The sequence below is a fragment of the Cyanistes caeruleus genome, chromosome 13, assembly GCF_971803275.1.
Source record: "Cyanistes caeruleus chromosome 13, bCyaCae1.hap1.1, whole genome shotgun sequence".
In the NCBI taxonomy this organism is placed as follows: domain Eukaryota; kingdom Metazoa; phylum Chordata; class Aves; order Passeriformes; family Paridae; genus Cyanistes; species Cyanistes caeruleus.
The window spans coordinates 5505188-5526173 of record NC_141713.1 but is presented as its reverse complement, the minus strand read 5'-3'; the positions used below and the strand labels follow the sequence as shown (position 1 = coordinate 5526173).

Sequence of the window (20986 nt, the reverse complement as noted above, 5' to 3'; positions counted from 1 at the left end):
TATTTGTCTAGTATCTAAATCCCTGCATTGCTGACATATTTAGTTGCCTACATAGAATTTAGGCTGGAGTGTCTGTGGCTGAGTTGTACATGAGCATTGGAGATGAGATTAAATCAGATACTGAGCCAGACATGCTGATAAGGGGCCACTCTGTTCAAAAAGAAAACTGCTGAGCTGCAAAGAGTTGGGAAAACTACAAATTCATTTAACATGAGTGATCAAAAAATACATTAGGAAACATGTTCACCTAATAGATTCCATGTTGACATCCTTCTTTGAAGAGGAGTTTTTCTAGTTTGTTTATTTGGGTTTTTGTTTTTGTCTGTTTTGTTTTGGGAGGTTTGCTTTGTTTGTTGTAAGTACAGTACCTGGATCATGCATGGATTCTCCAGTTGATGTTGGGTTTTGTTTAAACTGTGGCACGGTGTAGAGCCTTCGTAGCTTCAGGAACTTGCTCACATGGAACTAATTGAAGAAATGCTTCTGATTTCAGTCAGTGTCACGCTTCTTTTCTCATGATGTGGATACTTAATCCTGTCATCAAGTGAAGAAGACCACAGGCTGTAAGCAGAGGATAAAATAGGGAGTGTAACTGCAGCACTGCTCCTTCCCTGGCTCAGAGCAATGGTGCTGCTTTGGGAAGGGCATCTGAGTGATTGTCAACATGAACTGATCTTTCTTGCTGTAAAGGCTGAGAGATGAGTCACTGAAGGTCACAGATTTCAGGTGTTAGAGTGAAGCCCCCTGACTGAGCTGCCAGGTAAATGTTGTTTAGGATGCTGTGAGGAGTTTCCAGAACTGGGCATGATCAGAGATACTGTTTTTTTGGCAAGTCATTGCAACAGAATGGGGCACTTTGCAGTTGCTTTAATGGGTCTAATTTTATTTAGCCAATCACTTCCTCAACCCTACTGCAAAGAAGGAGTCTGCATACTAAATACCATAAGTGATCCACTTAATTTTTTTTTTTTTTTTTCTTTCTAGGCAAAAGTGATCCCTTCTGTGTCTTGGAGCTGGGAAACGACATGCTTCAAACACACACTGTTTACAAGAACCTCAATCCAGAGTGGAACAAAGTTTTCACATTGTAAGTGGATTACTTTGGAAACCATGCAGCAACTCCATCAGCTTAGCTAGGAAAGCTATCGACTTTGGGAAAATACAAAGGTCAAGTTTAAGATATGTAATTTTTTTCATAGTCAGAGAGGATGTTGGAGAAATCTCAAATACAACTTAATTAAAGCCTTTTACTTTTTACTAGTTCTTGCATGGAGTTTATTAATAGAAGTCATTAAAAGAAAAATTACTGTGATATTTATAGGAAGAATCATGACTAGACATAATGGAGTCATAGCTTGATCCAAGAGATAATGTAACAGAAAGTTGAGACCAGATACTCACGCCTACATTTTCCGTAACTTAAAATAAAATATGTTTCATTGAATCTTGGTAGAATCCTTGTTTAATTTGAAGTAAGCAGAGAATTAGAGCTCACATTGGTTTTGGTATATCTTCTGAATTTAAACTAGTCAAACACTCTCCAAATTAGATGCTTAAATTTTTATGGAAATCAAGATATTCTTTTATTTTTTCACTTTATTAATAATAAAAGTTAATAATTTAGGTATTGCTTTTAGGCAGCCCAATTTTTTAATCTTGCTTTATGCTGACAAAGATTTTTGTGAATAAGTGAGTGAGATAAATGTCTCCCAAGGCTGCAGCAGTCTGTGCAAAGGCTGGCAGTGAAGCATTTGTGATATTTGCATCTGTCCACTGGAAGAACAGTTTGAAAATTATGAACTTCTTGCTAAAGCAACATTTATAAATACTAAGCTGGATGAGAACACGAGAAAAACTATCTGATTTCTTTAATAGAAATACTTCGCTGGATTTCTGTTTAATTCAAGGGTACAGCTGAATGCTTCTCCCTTAGAGTCCTTTCTCATACTTTGTTCTCAAGAAGCTTCCACTCATCGCTGTTTTTTCTGAGACTATGCCAGCAGATGAGTCTTGTTGGATGTTCTGCCAGGAAAATAAATCCAATAACAATCCAAATTTATTTTATTTCAAAAGAAAGTTTGTGTCTGTACTTCCTGTGGGTCTCAGAAATGTCAGCTATGGACTCTTTCTAACTTTCTAACTAATGTTGCCTGGCTAATCCAAATCCACACAGCCACTCAGCATCTCTCCTTAGATTTTTGTCCATTAAAAAAAAAAAAAAAAAAATAATTAGTCTCCTTAAAAGATATTGATGATTTAGATTTATTTTGGAGCAGTGTGGATTGTTTTGGATGGATGAGTTCATTTCAGCTGGAGCTCTCAATACCACTAGAAAGTCCACCCATTATATCCAGGTTTTCTGCAATACCTGTGTGTATCACCAAGTTTTAATGCAATGAAACTTGGGTTTGAATTCAGTCCTTGGCCTCTCCCAATCACCAGCATTCTCTGCTGGAGAGCTGAGTTTAACATTGATAGAATCACCACTACAAAAAATACCAAAAAGTCCCTGTCTGGTAGTTTCTTCACCTAGTTATGCAACTGAAACATGAGGGGAAAGCTTGGGGAATACCCATCACTTGATTCATTTTGGGGGGAATTTAATTAAATGCTAGTTATATACCCCAAGGTGATGCAAACTTAATTAGTAAAACAGTAGTCTCAGATCTTTGTGGAGACTGTGTGCATTTGTATTGAATATTATTTTTTATGTGTCTGCACTTTTTTGTTCCAGCCCTATTAAAGACATTCACGATGTTCTGGAAGTGACAGTGTTTGATGAAGATGGAGATAAACCCCCTGATTTCCTTGGAAAAGTTGCCATCCCTCTGCTGTCTGTAAGTTACCTTTACCACATGTATCATGGTTGGCTGGGAACAAGATGTGGTTTATTTTTCCCCCATTGCACAAAACCCCACAGATTTAAACAGGTTTTGTGATCTATGCATGCCTTAATTGGCAATGTTTATGGTTCTCCTTAGTGTAACGAGCATTGTCAACCTGTCTTAGTGCACATTTGGTTGATTGGAAAGCAAATTGCAGAAATGTCCATACTTCATCAGTGCCACGTAGGTCTGAACACATAATTGAGTTGTTCTGTGTGTTTCCACATCATCTTCTGAAGGTAACATTTTAAGCATGTCTTTGTTCCATCTTGCTTCTTTTTACTCCAAGAAAGTAATTGCACATCGCAGTAGGACTGACTAGAGATAGCTGTTGTTATTGGCACAGCAGAATGAAATTACCTAAAAGGGGTGTTTTCCACTCCATGGTGCTTTTAAAGACTGGTGGCTTTTGTTCTGTAAACAAATATGTGAGGAGTGAGCGCTACCATGGGAGTATAAAATCAGAACTGGAAACAAAGCGGGCTCAGGGGAAAGTGGTTGCTCTGGAGATTAAGGAGAAGCTTTTTCAGAAACAGCCAAAAAAGGCCAAGCTAAAGAGAGTGGAACATGAAAGGATCATTAAAAGACTTTAATAGAGGAATGGGGGAAAAGCAGCTTTGTGTTTGGTAAGACTGATTTAATTTTGAAACAAGACTGGTAGTAATAGTGAGCAAACCAGATCAAGAGGCCATAAACAGCTCCATGTGTATGTGCAGTGTCACAGAAGGTTCTGGTAGCTTTTACAGTAACGTGCAGGAAGAACTTTCTAGGCTGTGACTTACTAAATCAATTAGTAGATGAGGCTTGAAACATCATGGGACTCTTGTGTCATATTAGCCAAGTTGTGTAAACACGTTTAGCTGTGAGCAGGGGGGTTTCTGTGAGTTGTGAGGCAGTGATGCTTTGCAGGAGATTCCCTGTGCCGAGGGGAGGCTGTGGCAGATAATTTGTGCAGTTGGGCCCTGTGCAAGCGTGTGGGCTGATGATCTGTTGTACAAACATCGTGGTGTGATTCTCAGGGTTGTCCCATGCAGGAGCTGGACTCAAGGATCCTTGTGAGTCCCTTGCAAGTCAGGATATTCCATGATGACATCTATGCTTTCCATGTGTAACCCAATTCCAGCAACACAAGCTGTGGTGAGATGCTTTTGGTAATGCTCGGTGTGATGCTGTGGGTAATAGCACTCTCAAATAGGCAGATGGTGGATCCTGATTGAAACTGCAGAGTACAAAATTGCAGTATGGATTTGAAACATCCCTGTGAAAGCAGATTCACCTCTGCAGAAAGGCTGGCACACATCTTCTAGGGTTAAGGCGAGAGTTTATCTTTGAGTTTTAGAGGTCGGCTGTTGCAGGAAAGGCAGTGATAGATTTGTGGGGCTCTGTCCCAGCAGAGACTGGAGAAATGGGAGATTTCTAGAAAAAAAGCAAAGGTCTCATCTCATCAAGGCAGACCATATAAGCCTCACAGCACCAGCACAGTTTAGGTAAGGGACCAGTCAAGAACAGAGAGGGGGACTGAAACATTTGGTATTTCCAAATAAATAATGAACTGCCCAGAAAACTCTTGAGGTGACTTAGAGGATATGATCCCAAACTAAGGAATACTTTATAGTGGCAAAGAAATAGGTCTATGTGCTCCAGTTGTGATTTTGTCTAAATAAGTGTATTTCTTGTATATGTGAATTAAAAGCAAGCAATGTGGCTTCTGAATCTCTTCACAAAAGTGTGTATGGCTTCATCCACCCTGTGCTGTTCACACTGGTGTCTGAAACAGGGGAGCCCCAGATTTTGGGGGTATAAAGAGCCTAAGATACAGGAGTAAATACTGAGCTCTGTGTGGCCACACACTGTTCTGAGCTTTACAATGCCCTTCCCTCCGTGGATCAGACTACGTGATCTTTTTGGGAATATTTTAGTTTGTTCATCTATTTTTGTCGCTTGAGTTGTCAATATCTCCTATTTTAGAATAATATTAGAGTCAGTTGGGCATGGTGGATTATTTGATGTTTACAGGGAGGAAAAAACCTCTTAACATCTTTTATTCCATTTTTGATCACTTTGTTAATTACTCCCCAAGTCCTCGTATCTCTGATGTTACTGGAAGAGAGTGGCTGGAGCAGCTGCTCTCCTGCAGACCCAGTGCTTGCCAAATGGCCTGCATGATCAGCAGCAGGCTGTGTGGGCTCACAGTGAGAAGATGTTAGATTTGGATTTTCTGTTGATTTTATAGGCATTTGTCAAGTATCCCTTAGGAAGCATGTAACAAGGCAGAGGAGGGGAGTGCATGTGTGTGGTAATGTCCAAACTATTCAGTGTAGGTTTTTCTGTGTCCAAGGTTTGGGATAAAAAAAAAATAAAAAAAATTGTTTATGCTTTCCTTTGCCAACTGATCTTCTTCCTTCCCATCCAAACTTCTCTGCCTCCTATTTCAGTCAAATCTAGTGTAAATATACTCATCTCTGCTTCTGATTAAAAACATTTTGCACCTATTAACTTGGTCTGCTCAGACAGAGAACTGTAATTTTCTGAGCTCTTTTTCTTCAAATGGGAATTTCAGTGTATGTTGTCATTTTGACTGTAACTTTGAATGTATCCTTTGAACCATTTAGATAAATATACTAAAGGAGAACAAAAGTTAAAGACTCAGGGAAGCCTCACAAATCATGTAGATTTAATTTCTGTATGTAATCAGGCCTAATATTTGCCTGGCATTGAATTGCCTTTTGAAAATAGATGTGCTTTTGCCATTCTTTTTTCCTGTTAAAAATGCACAAGTTTGACTTGTGAGCTGTCAGCATTTGAAGTTTACTTCAGGAATTGTTCATGGATGACTAGATTCTTTTCTTAATGAAAAATTGCCTTGAATAAAGTATATGTTGGAGGGATATGAAATGTTTAATTAATATGACACTGAAGTTTGGGTTAAATGTGTTCAGTAGTCCCACACTGGCATTTTACAAACATGACTACACCCTCATCATCACATTAGCACAGGAATAACCTTACAGCACAAAAATTCAGGGATGGTGAAATGATGTATTCTTTCTGTTCATCCTTGATGAACATCAATCCTGTGATTTAGGATTATTACAGGAACCAAGTAAGAAAAATAAAAAGCTGGGCATCATGAGAAGACTTTTAAGGTGCCAAATGATGAATAAAGCTGCAAACGTCACTTTCTGGTAGATGTAATAAAGCAGAATTGGATAAATGCACATTTTGCTAGCAATAAACTGAATTTGGCAACAGAGGGAGAAAAGTTTGGAGTTTCACTTTTCCATGTTGATCAACCTAGGGTACTTTTTTTCTCCTGTTCTTTTTATCAAATTACCGTCCTCCTCTAAGGCATGTATGAGACCTCATCTCAAACACTGCTCTGATCAGCCACATTCACAATTTACACTAGAAGAGAAATTAGTGCTACCACGGTGCCCAGCAAAATGGATCCTTCTCTTGCCAGAGCTGACCCATGGAGTATGGCTTGGCCAAGCCTTGGGCCAAGAGGGGGATCCTGGGGCGTGGGGAGTGAAAGGGAAGTCCATGAGCGCTGAACAGAGCAGGTTTTTGTGCCAGAAACCGGAGAAGAACCGGGGGAACGGAGAAGTAGGGCAAAAACTTTATTACTTCAAGAAAGAAGTTTGATAGGTTTTAGAAGTTTTGTAGGTTTTGGGGGACTTGAACTAATTATCAAAGGAGTCCTTTCTATCTCTGTGTTCCTTTGTGTCCTGGATCTTAGTAAAGGCAACCGCGTGTCTCTTTGTGAGGGTCTGTCTTTTTTCTTCTGCTTCAAGAGACTCCTATCTCCTAGAAGGCTGCAAGTTATTAGAGACATGGGAGCATATAGTGTGCTTCAATGAATTTGAAAGCAGAGTAAATCAAATATCCTGATGTAGAAAGGCCTTTGAGTGAAGAGTTGTAGCGCAGAATGGGATGTTTTTTATCTGCTGGATTATCAGCTCAGAGTAGTCCTCAGCTGCACCCTTTTTTTCCAGCCAACAGGAAGAGGTCTGAAATATTCTCAAGTGCCAGGCAAGGTCAATAGCCAACGATACACTGAAAACAAGGAGTGTGCCTTTGGCAAGCTTAATTGTCTAAAGGATGGCCTGGATTCAGAGAGCAGACACCTGATGATTGCACTTACTTAGCACTTGACCATAAGTGCAGAGTCCTTTCCAGGAGAAAGTTTTAGTGTTCGAGAAAAGTGAAATTGGCTGTGTTTATGCAATGGAGGCATCTGTGAAGTGTGCTGTCTGTTCTGCCTCTTGTCCTGATCATGAACCAGGATTTTTGGATTGGGGAAAAATGCCCCCACATCTCTTCCAGGCAAAACAATGTCTTGTTTCTGACATTAGAATCTCCCCCAGCCACGCGCTGCTCACTGAAGAGGTATCAACAGGGATGTTGTCTCAAGTATCACCTAGGGTCCTTGTGCTCCCAGGGTTTTCAGCTCCTCCTCAAACTGGCTCAAAGCCCTCATATGAAAGCCCTGCCTGCTTTCTTTCAGTCCATCAGCTCCATATCTCTTTGGTCTTTGGACAGCAGTCCACTGCCAAAACCCCAAATCTCCGTTCCGCTTTGGATCCCACAGAAGGTTATTCAAAGTGAAGTGTTTGGGGTAGAGTTTTGGAGTGAAGGAACAGGCATTTTGTACAAAATTGGTTCAGTGAATAAGGGGAGGAACAAAAACCTCTTTATTCACATACAGGTAGATCAAATATGTGGCTTGCTTTCATCTTTTCCTGGGGAAACGTGTCCTTTGATAAGGGGAGGTGTGTGTCTATTACAAGACAGCTTTATGCTATGCAGGGCAAATGGGATGACATTGTGCATCAGCAATGAGCTCAAGCAGGAATATCAGAGGTCCCAAATGCTTTAGATGAATTACCCTTGGAGAGTAGCCATTACCCTCTCCACACGTCACGGGTGTTGATGTACAGAGGTTTAACCCAGCGTTCTTCTGTCAGGTCATCAATATATGACATTGAATCTGCATCAAAGCTGGATACAGAGTGAAGTTTTCTTAAAATCAATGTAAAAAAAAAGCCTCTAAACCATATTTCTTTAAGACAAGAGCAATGAAAAAACACGCTTTGCTGCGTAAGGGTCCTGTCTTCTCTGTGTTTTGTGTCATATCAATCTTGGCTTTTGCTATTTCATTAAAATTCCCAAGCGGTCAGAAGGTTGTTGCTTAATAGATTTAGCATTGGCTGGCTACATCAATACTGTGTTTAGTCACATTTGTTTTACTGGGGACATCTGTGCGAAGAGTTTAGCAAATATATTCATTCATTTGAGAGGAACCTGGTGCACTTTGGACCTTGACTGGATGGTGGTCTCGTGTGCCTCAACATTTCCTTCAGTTAGAGGCAACTTCAGAGAGTGTTTTGCCTCAAGTGCCTCTGTAGCTTGAAATATTTATCGCAAAAAAGAATTTCAGCTTTTCTTCCAACTGATAATTTCCTTTCCGTGGTCCTGTATGGAGAAGGGATGTGACACAGAATATACAGTTCTTTCTGTGAAAATATAGATATGGTTTTCTCTTTCTGTGTTGACTCAGAAGAGGGGAATGCCCCAAACATCAGAAATTCCCATGGGATGAAAAGCCAGACTGTTTTTCTGATGGTGACCTTGCAAAATGCAGCATGTGGGTGTGGTAGGCACTGCTGTCCTCGTGTTAATCCCAGGGTTATGAGCAGTCTTGCTTGGTGGTTGAGCCCCAGTAAGCTATTAAGAAGCTTTCAGAGAATGCAGGCATTAGTATTCAGAGAGGATATAAACCATCATCAATAAAGGAATAATATTGATTATGTCTCTTTAAGGTGCTTACCTGCAGATATTTTCACGTTTAATTTGAATATTCCTTTCCCTTCCTTTTCCTATAAGTAGATGTTAAGCTGTTCTAGACACGGATTTCAGAATTACTCATTGAGTCAAGTCCGTGTGACATCATCAGGTTTGTAGCAAAAGGTGTTTGGGTGGCAGAAGAAACCTGATCTTTCTGACATTGAGGTTCATCCTGCTCCCCCAGCCCTGGCTGCTCTTTCCCACAGCTGGAGAGAGCATTTAAGCAGTCTTTGGGAATAGCAGAGACTGGGGGAAAGTACCCAGAGGGCAGAAAGAAATAGATGCAAAATGAAATTATTGTAACTCTGTCTCTCAAGTTGGGGGAGAAGCTGAACAGAATCTGAGCTCTGCCTCAAGAACAGGATGCAGTGAAAATGAGGAGTATTTAAGGCTCTTTTGCGTGTTTTTTTGTGGGCACAGTTGAGGCATGCCACCAGTGTAATCTCCATGCAGTCGTGGGTCTTAGAATTACCCTGTACCTTTTGTTGAATGCCACTGCCCTAGCACGGTGCCAAAACTGTAAGGGAGTCTTTTGTTTGACTTTTTCATGGTTTTTTTCCTATTTTATCCAAATGAAAATGCAATGGAGGCAAGCCATTCCATAGCCTGCCGTCCTCCTCTTGTGCTTTTTTCCCTCTGAAGAAAGTCTAAAGCTAAAGTATCTGTATGAATGCTTAGTCCTAGGCTGAGTTATAATTGCACATCTTTTTCCAGAGAGTTTGAACACAGAATTAAATATACCAAATAAATCTGACTCTAAAACTTCATTTGCACTTCATTACTTCCTGCCCTGTTCAATTTAAGAATAGCAGCAACAATAATAATGACACCATTCAAGAAGTTTCCTAAGCAACCCCCATTGGAAAATACAGAGGTGGAAATTACTTGTTGCTGATTTTAAACTTACTGTTTGAAAACACCTGCACACATGGCCAAAATGCCTGATTCAGCTCCAGCTCTTAAAATGAAGAGTCTTTTCCCCAAAGCTTTTTTTTTGAAAGTATCAGGCTCAGATACTCAGAAACATTTATTCTCCTTTTTCTCTCAATTTACCTCTATGTCACATTTCTTTTCCTTTTGGGTTATGCTCTTGAAAGATGTAAGAAAGAAATATATCCCAAGGAATATAAAGAGACCTTCCCACTAGCTGTTGCTTTTGGTGTAACTGGTTGAAATATGATGAGAAATATGTGTACCTGAAATACAAGGAAATTCAGCTCTACAATTAATAACCATGGAGAATCCAGAATTAGGATATTGTGATATATACTGGACATCTGCATCTCTGCAGGCACACTGGGAATAAAGTACATTTGATCCTGTCACAGCAGAATCCATGAATCAAAGCTCAGGCTAAACCTGTTGCTGGGGCATCATCTTGCACCAATGACCTCAATGCAAATATTTCTGTCTCAGTATCCCTCCCATCAGTAAAACCATTTATCCTTTAATTTGTAAAATTTAACAAAATCACAGTTTTCTAAACAAAATTTTGTTTTCATTCAGTAAATTTAATTTTTTTTTGGCTTTTCTTTTTTTGAATGGAGGAAAAGCAAACTGGTAAGAGAGCAGAAACCTTTATGATGGGTTGACAATGCTGTATGTGGCAGTTGGCCCAAGGACCTTCTGGTGCCAGTCCATTTGGCCCTAGAAAAGGGTCTAATCCCTTTGGCAGCTCTTCTGTTTTGAGGCTGCAGGACTGCAAAATGGTTTTTTACCTGTCCCTTTCCTGGGAGCTGCAGCATCCTTTGCTGCCAGCTCCAGCACGGTGTGTGCTCTCTTGTGGTGAAAGCAGAGGTGCTTTGTGAGAGTTTAGTGTTATTGTTATTATTTATTGGTAGTAAATGAATTCCACATAGGTCTCTGTAACTGTGTAAGGCTTTGGATGAGAAAATAGGAAATAGTTCCTGGCCTTACACCACTGAGGTTGCAAAGTTGGTCCTTGTGAGATCCCCCTTCCCTTTCAGCCCTTAGGCAGAAATCCCATCCACTCTTTGACAAGTTTTGGTATAGAAAGGGTGGAGCAACATTGGAAAGAAAGTGACCTTTCCCTTGTCTTGTGAAACCACTTCGTTCCTATTACACCTTTTTTTTTTTCTTTAGTCATTTCTACCATGGTTTATATGAGTGCCTCTTCTAAATGCCAGAGCAGCAATAGCCATTTTAAATATGGTTGCAATTTCATGCCCCCAAATTTCCTCCGTTATCTTTAATCTTTGATCATTACAGTCCCTCAATATAGCTTTTTGGTAAGCTGCAGTTTTTTATGTTATTGCGGTTTAGAATTAACTGGTCTGCTTCCTAAAAAGCCAAATGTTTAATCAATACATATCCTACTGTGTATAATAAATACATTTCTGCCATCATTTTTGAAGAGAGAATGCTTTTGCTTTGAGCCAAATAGTTTACAAAATGGCAAGGAAGATATTTTGGTTTTGGGCTGGTTGTTTTTTTGTTTAATAGATGCTTAAATAAGATAGGGCCAACCCGTTGATCAGAGCAGAGAAGTGGTATTGAATTTCAGGGGTGGGTTGGGGGGAGAAGTCTTTTACATGAATTAGTTAATTTTGAACATTTGTTACATTAGCATTCGCTCCACTTCAGCCGATTCATTTCTTTGGATTGTATTTGTTTGCTGGGTAATAATTTGATAACGTCGCAATAAACTAAGCATTAAGAAGTGGTTTCATGTACTGGGGTGTGCAATAGGTAGGTAAAGTTGTTGTTTGTGGCTCTTTTCCTAAACTTTGGAAGAAAAATCCCATTTTAAACTTGTAATAACAGAGGCTGATTACTTCCATCAACTCACTGGCTTCCAGGGCAGAATTTTCAGACTGGTTATTGCGTGCACTGCTCTACTATAAAGTACAAGGTCTGAAAATTAAAGTTGGACCATAAGAGATTTAATCTGCAATTTTATAGGTCTCTAATCCAATGGTTGTTTTGTGTTTTAGGCTCCAAGTATATTATCAGGGTTTGGGGAAAGTTTTTTATTTTTTATTCCTTTGTGCTTGAGTTATAGTTAATTATTTATTTGTTTTCAATGTCTTTAAATTATATTGAGGATTATAGCCAGGAAAATATCGATGCTTTTTCTCCCCTCCCCACCCCAAACTATAGATTAGAAATGGTAAACAAAGTTGTTACACACTGAAGAATAAAGACTTGGAGCGTGCTTCAAAAGGAGTGATTTACTTGGAGCTGGATGTCCTATTTAATCCTGTAAGTAGAAGTATTTTCTTTTTGCTTATCACTGGTGTAAGAAAAGTACTAATCTGCAAGGACAAGGGTGGGGGTGATGCTTTTAAAACCATGAACCAAGCCAGAAAAGTCCTGTCCCCATTGCATCTGGTGGAGGGATGTTTGATGTTGTGAGTGAATAAGATTTGGGCAGTCAGAGCCGTGGCCCCTCCAGGTGGATGGAACAGAGAAGGGGCATTTCTGGAAGGACAAATAACCCTCCTTAAAATAAAAATAAAGTGCTTAACAAAAGCACATTAGGAAGGAGGTTCTGATTGCTGTAGCCACAGATTCAATTGCAACAGCCAAAAAAGGGCTTCAGGTTCATTTCATTATACATTACTTTTAACACCTACTTCTCCCCTAAAAAGCTGACCCAGGATGTTCTCTTCCCAGGGTGTTGACAGGAAAATTAATGAGGCATGGACACAGTGCTTAGTTTTTAGGTGGCTGAGTCAGTCTCAATCGTTTATGCCCTCCAGCCTTTTACTGAGTTTAACTCCTATTTATTAAGGCCATCGTGGGCTGTGCCTCAGCTCTGCTCCTGCTGAAGTGAGTCCAGCCTCGCCCCATTTAACTTGTCTGCATTTTCCTCAGCATGGAATCACAGAATGGTTCGGTTTCCAAGGACCCTAAAGCTCATCTCGTTCACCTGCCCTGCCATGGGCAGAGACCCCTACACCAGGCTGCTCTGAGTCCTGTCCACCTGAATGTTTCCAGGGATGGGGCATCCACCCTCTCTGGCCAGCCTGCGCCACTGCCTCTCCATCCTCATTGTGGAAAATATGTATGAAAAGCAACTCCTGTGTCACACAGAGGAGTGAGAGATGCTGAAATTCCTAATCTTCCTGAGCAGTGCAGTGCTGCTGCTGTGAAAATGAAATAACTACTTTTAAACTACATGGTGTTATTTTTATTTCTTTTTTTTTTTTTTTTTTTTTTTTCTTTCTAGATAAAAGCAAGTATTAGAACATTCAAGCCCCGGGAAAAGCGCTTTACTGAGGAGAACCGCAAATTTTCTAAAAAGGTGAAAATTGTGTCTGGGCTAAGCTTTTGCGTCTGTTTTGGGAAGATTTGAATTGCTGTAGCACGGTTGCAAGAACAAAACCTATTTATGCATAAAATGCTGAACACATGTAAATTCAGTGTATTTCTGTATATATTAAAAGGTTTGTTTGTGTTAACACGAAATTGCTTTCTGATCTGGCTTGCATCAGTAGTTCTGCTTTGTGCTTCAGAGTGGGGAAAATGATAGCTGTGGATTTTGCACAGTTCGAAGCACTTAAAGCTCAATGAGAGCCTTATTCCCTTCTTTGTGAAGGAAGAAACCAGGGCTAAATTCCTTATGCAAAAAGTCCATAGGATTTCAGAACAATGGTCATTATGCTCTTTAGAATAGAGGGGCCCTATAATAAGTCTAAAAATCCCTATTTATTTTTATGGACTAGTCCAAAATATGTAGAAAAGAGGAGCAGGCTACATTCTCTCTGTCCCTTTTCCTGAGACGCTGGTGTATTTTAAGAATTGAATGAGGATAGAGGTAGGTTTGTTTAACTGTTTTTTTTTTTAATTTTAGTTTTGGCATCTTTTTGTGCCTTTTTTCCTGTTTGGGTTTTTTTTTTGGTTTTTTTTTTTTTTTTTTTTGTAAGGAGTGAGGAAAATCTGGAAGGTTTGTGTGTAATCAGAAAGCAGACAGGAGCTGGTGAATGTGTCTGAAATAGAGGCTTTATTTGTAATATGTGCCCCGGCGTGCATTTGTAGCTTAAATTATCCCTGTTTCTGAAGCAATAGTAGTATATTAGTGTGTTTGATTAAACTCCTCTTCTCCTCCCTTCCTCCCACTCAATATTTATCAGATCTTATCAAGAAATGTTGATCGCGTGAAAAAAATCACCATGGCAATATGGAATACAATACAATTCCTTTGGAGCTGCTTTCTCTGGGAGTCCACGGTAAAGAGCCTGATAGCATTTGTGGTAAGTGGATTTTTGCTTTTGTTGCATGGGGGCTGAGTGATCTGAGATGTGGAGTGTTCCTCCCCAGCAGCACCAAGCCCTTTCTGGTTTGCTGATGTTTTGTGGCTGGAGGGCAGCTTGGGCCTGGTGGGGATGGAAATTCCACCTTGAGGAGCAGCCTTTCCTGGCCTGGAGCAGAGGTGTTCACCTCCTGCACCGAGCACTGGGGATGCCATGTCCTGCCACCAGGCACAGGCTGTAGCTGAGTGGTGCCTTTGGAATGGTTAATGATGTTTAATTTGAAGGTGGCAGCTGCGGGGTAGGAAAGGCAGGAGGTGGTGGTGATGTAGGGAGATGCTTTTGGTCTCGGTGATGCAGTGAGATGATGGGTTTTGTCCCTTCCATCTTCCTTTGCAATGAGGCATCATTTCACTGCAGTTTATCAGTTCCTGCTCTGCCTGTGTTGGCATTGCCTGTTGCAAGTTTATTCACCTGGCTGTAATAATACATTGTTTAAAAAAAAAAAGAGGGCTGGTCAGTGAGTTCTACTGCACTCAGCAAACAAAAAGCCAAGTTCTCCACCTGCCTCTCCCACTTCTCATCTCTCTCCTTTTTCCTCTTGGTTGTAAACACCCCATTTGCAGTTTTCTCATAACCCACTCAAGCACAAAAAGATTTTGCCTGCTCTTTATTCTGCAGTGTGACATTTTCTTCATGCTTGAAATGTTTGGCATGCCATTAAAGGTTGCAAAAATCGTTTTGTGGTGGTCCAGCATGCAGAAAGAAAGTTTTTGAGTTGAGTGTTTCTTAGGCAATACAACATCCACATCTCTAAGATTTTCTCCTGCATTTACTGTCTGTGAATTGTAAGATGCTTAAAGGCTTTTTTAAGGAAAACACTTCAGTGTATTTGCCACAGATGGGTAAAGTAGACCAATCCTTGATTGAAAGAAACTTCAGAACAAGGACAGAGGAGCTGTCTTCACCCTGTAGGTCAGAAGGATGGATCACACAGATGTGTGGGTAGGATGAAGTGGGTCTTTTCTCTCTAATTTTTTGTCTTCCTGTTTCTTGAAGTTCATTCAGAAGATATTATATTGTAGGTATTATATATATAGTTAATGGCTGGAGAGCAGAGTGGTTGGTACATCACTGAAGTAAGAGTGGCTGTGCAAAAGAGTTCTGTGATTGTGTCCAAGGGAATCAGATGGCTGTTCATGCAGGGACTGGAAAGAGAGGGTAAAATCCCAATGTCCAGGTCCTGCCACCACTGTACAGCAGGAATCTAAGCACATGTTTGAAAGGATTGCTCTTTTTTCACCAAACTGCTTGTGAAGTTACAGCTGTCAAGTTTTGTTTTCCAAACCTAGGAAAAGTTTGGAAGGGGGGGAGAGGCAGAAAAATAAGAAGGTGGGAAAATGGGAAAAAGGAATTTATTTCCAGTGTATAGGAGTATGAGCAGGTTACAAGTTGCAGGTTGATAGCATCTTTACTGGAAACCATAATACTCCTGGTTTCCTGAAAGGAAAGGTAATGGGAAAGGAATAAAAATACTCAGCTCTAAGAATAATTACCACAGGCTTCTTCTACAACCCAAAATTTAAGTCTATCTGGTTTTTCTCACATGGAGATAATTCAGCTCTGGCACTAAAAATGAAATGCTAATTATACATCTCTCTCTCACTATTTCCAGCGTGAGTGTTCATAGTATTGGAAATACGCACACAGCACGTTAGGTGCAGCATCTCTCCCTGCCCAGTCTGGGTGGAAAATCCACTCCTCACGTGCTGGTTAAAAGATGAGGTGAGGAGGATGCACAAAGCTTCTCTACCCATTTTTCAGCTGGGTTCACAAAACCCTCATTGGTAGCCTCAGTGCCAGTTAGGCCCTCAAACTAGAAAATGCATTTTTAAAAAATTATTTTTCCTTACAGATGATGTCCCTTGAGCCCCTGGCAATTACCATTTTGATCTGGTATTTCCCTTGGTTTCCCTCTGCAGGTAACCCATGCCCCTTCTTCCAAGGGGAAATGAAGTGAGGGAGGAGGAGGACAAGCAGACAGTGTAATCTTGAGCCTTGTTTTCTCCAGCAGTCAGGCAAAACCCACTGCCAGGCAGATAAAATATTTGTGAGGTTGTCAGAGGACAGCAATAGCCAAGGACATGGAATCTTTCACCTTCCTGTTTCAGTCTTCCCTCCCCATTAGAGAGACAGCTCCTGTGTGTGACAAGGACATCAGCTGCTTTTGGGGGTGTAAGAGGAAAAGAGGGACAGGTAAAGAGGGAGGAAACAGAGAACAGCACAGGCAGGACACCAGTGAATGAGAAAAATGCTCTCACTGTTTCCTCATTTATAAGATTCATCATCCCAGGCTAAATTTCTTTATTAGGATGTAATGGTGAGAGGAGACAGTCCAAGAACATGTGAGTAGATGAATTTTTTTTCTGCTATAAAAATGTAATCACATTTTTCATCAGCGTTCTGTGCTTTTAATCTGATGATTTTTCATCTGAGTTAATTGTATAGGCACAAAGGACACTAGGCTCTGCTGAAGAACATGTAAAATGGGAATTTTTTCAAGTTTAGAGGTTTAGAAAAGCAGACTGAAAGGGAGATGAGATGAAGAGCAGAATTTCACTTTTGGTGATGTTTGCCCTGTGCATAAAGGGTTTGGTGGAAATGGTGTTACACAACTGGAGAAAACATCCTGGGTCAGAGGAAAGGGTCACACATAGGATTTCTGGGTTCTTCATAGTTTACCTCTCTTCACTGGTCTGGTGTGAAAAATGGTCACACATGTTTGTGTGTGCCTGGGAATATCAGGAATATTCCCCCCATGTGAAAAATGTTGCCTGTAGAGTTGACAGTGTTCATATACCAAGAGATACTTTAAGCACTTTGTGTAGTCTTCTCCACCAGTTCAGGGATAGGGAGGATTTGTAGATTTTTTAAGACCAAAAAGACCTTCAGACATTCCTTTCTGGTTAATCTTGTACAGTTATGTCTGTATTCAGCCAAAGATGTGTTTTGGTTGAAGCATACATCACAAAAAGGTCTTTATTTTGAAGATATCTGGACACAGTTCAGTACATCCCTGTATGGTCCTTCTTGTGTGCCTGACACACTTCCCATCCTACCTTGGACAATTTTCTACCCATTTGCAGTCTCAGTATTGTAATTTTAGCCTGGTCCTCTTCACTTCTTCCTTATCACACTTTTCTCCATTGGGACATCACTTCCACACAGTATTTTACTGGTGTCCAAAAGCTGGAGTTGTGTGGTGTAATGTGCCTTGGGGAATGTCTGCTCACAACTCAGTGTACAAGTCTGATTATAACCTGTTTGTTTTCCCCACCCATGCATACAAAAACTTGTTTTCTTACTTTCCTGTTGCACACTTAAACCTCCCTTCTGTATGCAAACACTCTCTGCCTGCTCTGTTCCCCCTTTGCTGGTTGTGGAAGTGAAATCTGTAATAACCAAATCATTCTTACTGTATTATATGTATTTTTAAAATATTTAAAAGTTAATTTTAGTCGCAATGATTTTCATGAGGAATTATGCATCATTGCACATTGTGCTTGTGATTTTATACAACATAATTACACCTTCTATTGACAGTTTTCTCTGCATTAATGGTAATTATGCCATTTAATGAAATTACAGTAATTGCATTAAAAAAAAAAATCTGGTGGGAATTAAAAGGATATATTGACTTGAATTTTTACTATCATATATATATATTTTTAAAGTTTGTATGATATTTGCAAGAGACGTTGACAGGATCAGGCAAATGATGGGAAACCAGCCACCAGAGCACCTCTGGTGTGACTGGCAGTGCTGCTGCTGAGTTCCTTCAGGGTCCCTGCACACTCACCCATGCCAGAACACTTCATTTTCACTGGCAGCATTTCCCACTCTCCAGCAGGTTTAGGATTCTTGCTGATCCAGGCTGCTGCCAGGGTGGGGACAGGTGGGAGTGATTTTTCCAGCTCAGCCTTTGCTGGCAGCCAGGGCCAGCCAGACAAAGGAATGCAGCAGGCACAGACAGTATTTATTTATTTTGCAGTGACATTGCACTGTGTCTACTAATTATTTTATGATGGTTTAGTGCTGGGAGGAAGGGGAGGAATGTGTGGTGATGCAGCATAAGGTGTTGGGAATGTGGGGCTTCTGGTGGAACTCACTGCAGCTATTTAATGGGAAAATGACAGGTGTGGGGTCGTTTTGGATCACTTTGGGCTGCCCAGAAAGCTGGCTGATGCAAGAGCAAGGAAGCTTTTGGGGCTGTGGGTGCAGCAGCACAACCCAAATGTAAGCTTTTGTGCTCCTTGCTGCAGAGGTGAGATTTTGTCACTGTTCTCCACTGAGATCTCCAAAGCCTAGGGGGAGCTTTGAGGATGCCTGAGTTTTGGCACTGGCCCCTCGGGCTGTGGGAGCTTGGAAGGCTGAAAAGCCCCAGGGCTGGCTGGGTGAGGCTGCAGGGATGTGCACTGCTCTGCCAGTTTGCTTCAGGTCTGACCTGGGGCAGTGGCAGAGAGAGGACAGAGCCTGCAGCCTGGGAACTTGTGGGCATCTCTGCTGAGTGTGTGATTGAACACTGCCACTTCAGCTCCTGATACAGGAGCTGGATCTGAGCCCAGCTAAACTCATCTCAGAGAGAAGATACCAATCATCTTATTACACTTGAACAATTTTTAATCCCTGTTGAGCTGGGCTATATTCATACTGATGAACTATGGGCAAAAGGCCATTTGCTTGTTTACAGTGTCCTCTAAAATTGCTAATTGCCTATCAGTAAGAGGGAAATGTTCTTTATCCCCTCAGAAAAGATATTTTCTAACTCAAAATCTGAGCCTTCTGGAGTTTACTTGGGGTAAATCTCTCATTCTGTATGTGGACAAGTGTCTCCTGCACATTATGGTTTGGCTCTCCCAAGCAAAGCACAAAATGTTCCAGCCCTGTTTGTGCTGAGCATAATTCAACCCTGGACATGACAACAATATACGGGTAAAACATCCAGTCTAACTCCTGCATTGTTTTGCAACACAGTGATTTATTTTATTTTATTTTTCCCTTGATGGGAGGGGAGTTATAGATCAATAAGAGGAAATTCTTGGGATGAAGGGAACATGAGAAATCTATGGAGAAGGGAGACCACTAGCAGCTATGGAATAAGAGACTGAGTCACCAAACCTCTCTTGCACCTCTGGCCAACCAAGCAGAGAGAAAGAGGTTTAATTTAACTGAGTGTTTACCAGTAGGTGGTAATAACTCACTCGTCTGTAGGGTGAGGAAGCAAGATGAGCTCCCCTGAAACATTTCTTACTTTCACTGTGGATTGTCTGCTAATTTTGAACAAGCAGTTTCCTGATACAAAGCATAAACCACCCTGCCATGACTACATGTGTAACTGATGAGAAGGATATAGTCTTTTTTTCTTCCCCCTCTTTTTTTTCATCCTCACAGCTGAAGACGAAATATAAATCATTGTTCCCAAACTATTCGGGAACAGCATTAAAGTAATGGTAGATTAAAATGTCTCCACATTAAAAAGCTAAATAAAATGAATAGATGTAATCCTAAAGAGAGAAGAATGAGTATTCTTCAAACGCTGAATAGGGAACTTGGAAGAAGAAAAAACTTAAAAAAAAAAAAAAAAGAAGGAAAAAAGTATTAATGCAAAAGAGATGGTCTTTACATCCGCTTTACTGTAGAGCTTTTGCTAAGGGCTGTTCTCAGCCCATTTGCAGCTTGTGTTTTGCTACAGTTCTAAAGAAGCAGTCGGCAAAGGAAGGAAGGCAGTTTCTATTTAAATAGGGAAGCTGAAAAATAACGCTGCTACAGAAATTCATTCGTGTTAAGCCTAGGGCTGCTGAGGAGCAGCAAGATGCAGGTTTCAGGAATTTGACTTAGTAAGTAACTCTTCAGAGCCCCCAACATCTCTTCCCCTCTTTCCCTCTGCAAATCCCTGGCAAAGGCACGTCTTTAAAATCGTTTGGAACTCCAGTGAAAAGGCTGGAATGGAGAGGTGTGTTTTTATTTCGGGCTGTTATATCCCAGTAAAGGTATTTTCCTAATGACAGAGGACACGTTTCCATCCTGCTCCCCCCTGGCTGCTGGTGGCAGTGCCTGTGCAATCCCCAGTTGTGGCTGCAGAGCTGTCAGGAGCACCATACCCGACACAAGTGGCTGCTCAGATGAGAAACAGGCTTCTCCAGACAATTAGAGGAGATGGTTTCACCCTTTCCCCAGCAATTTTTACATTTCCACTATTATTCTTCCGGGGTTGAGGGGGAATACAATTTAAGCTTGAGATCCCAGACTTTGCTGCAGCAGTTAAAATTCCTGGAATAGCAACAGTGTTATTGACGATGCTGAGAGACGCACAGCAAAGTAAACACATGTTATTTCCAGCTCTTTCAAAAATGCAAGAACAAACAAGGACAAAGTTAATAGGGAAATAACCACTTTGAGCCTTGACAACACAATAAACAAGATTTAAAAAGCAAAGTTTGAAGCTTTGGAGTCAGGGTGAGATGGAGCTGAGCAGAGACCAGTACAAATATCCCTTTTAACTTGGAAATAGATGGATGGCCTTACATTTCCTGCTCAGGAGTTTTGGGGATTTGCTTCTTACCAGTGAAATGTTCCAAAATAAAAATAAAAGCACAACTATGTTTTGCATCTGAGGAGTCATTTCCTCTGTGTGTGGCTAACAAGGCATTTACCCTATATAGCAATTCCCTTGATTTTGGGGTTGGGGATCTTCCTCTTAAACTATGCTGTGCTGATATTTTTTAGGCTTTCTGTGTCATGTACTCAAAACTTGAATGCACCACATCAAAATGATTCCCTCAGCCCTGGTAACGAGAGAGACCTGAATCACTGCTTCTCACTCTTTAATTGCATTTTGTTGGGTTTAATTGATGATAAAGCCTTTTAATACCTTGGCTGTATGTGTTAAACTCTCTGTGGTCCAAGTATTTGGGCAGAAGAGCAGTCCTGATGTAGGATAAGCCTCTGTGCAGCTGGTCAGCAGGAATGTGTATGCAGGCA

The 20986-nt window shown here is 40.8% G+C and overlaps 1 protein-coding gene across 5 annotated transcripts in view; it reads left to right on the top strand.

Annotated features, from left to right (window-relative positions):
* The window catches only part of MCTP2 (multiple C2 and transmembrane domain containing 2), a 117710-nt gene that overhangs the window by 57805 nt on the left and 38919 nt on the right, over nt 1-20986 (top strand). For all 5 annotated transcript variants that reach the window (XM_086848291.1, XM_086848288.1, XM_086848289.1 and 2 more), the window contains 5 exons: nt 985-1087; nt 2735-2837; nt 11853-11954; nt 12925-12999; nt 13829-13948. In XM_086848291.1, the coding sequence (XP_086704417.1) occupies nt 985-1087; nt 2735-2837; nt 11853-11954; nt 12925-12999; nt 13829-13948 (503 nt within the window). The remainder of the gene's footprint in view (nt 1-984; nt 1088-2734; nt 2838-11852; nt 11955-12924; nt 13000-13828; nt 13949-20986) is intronic.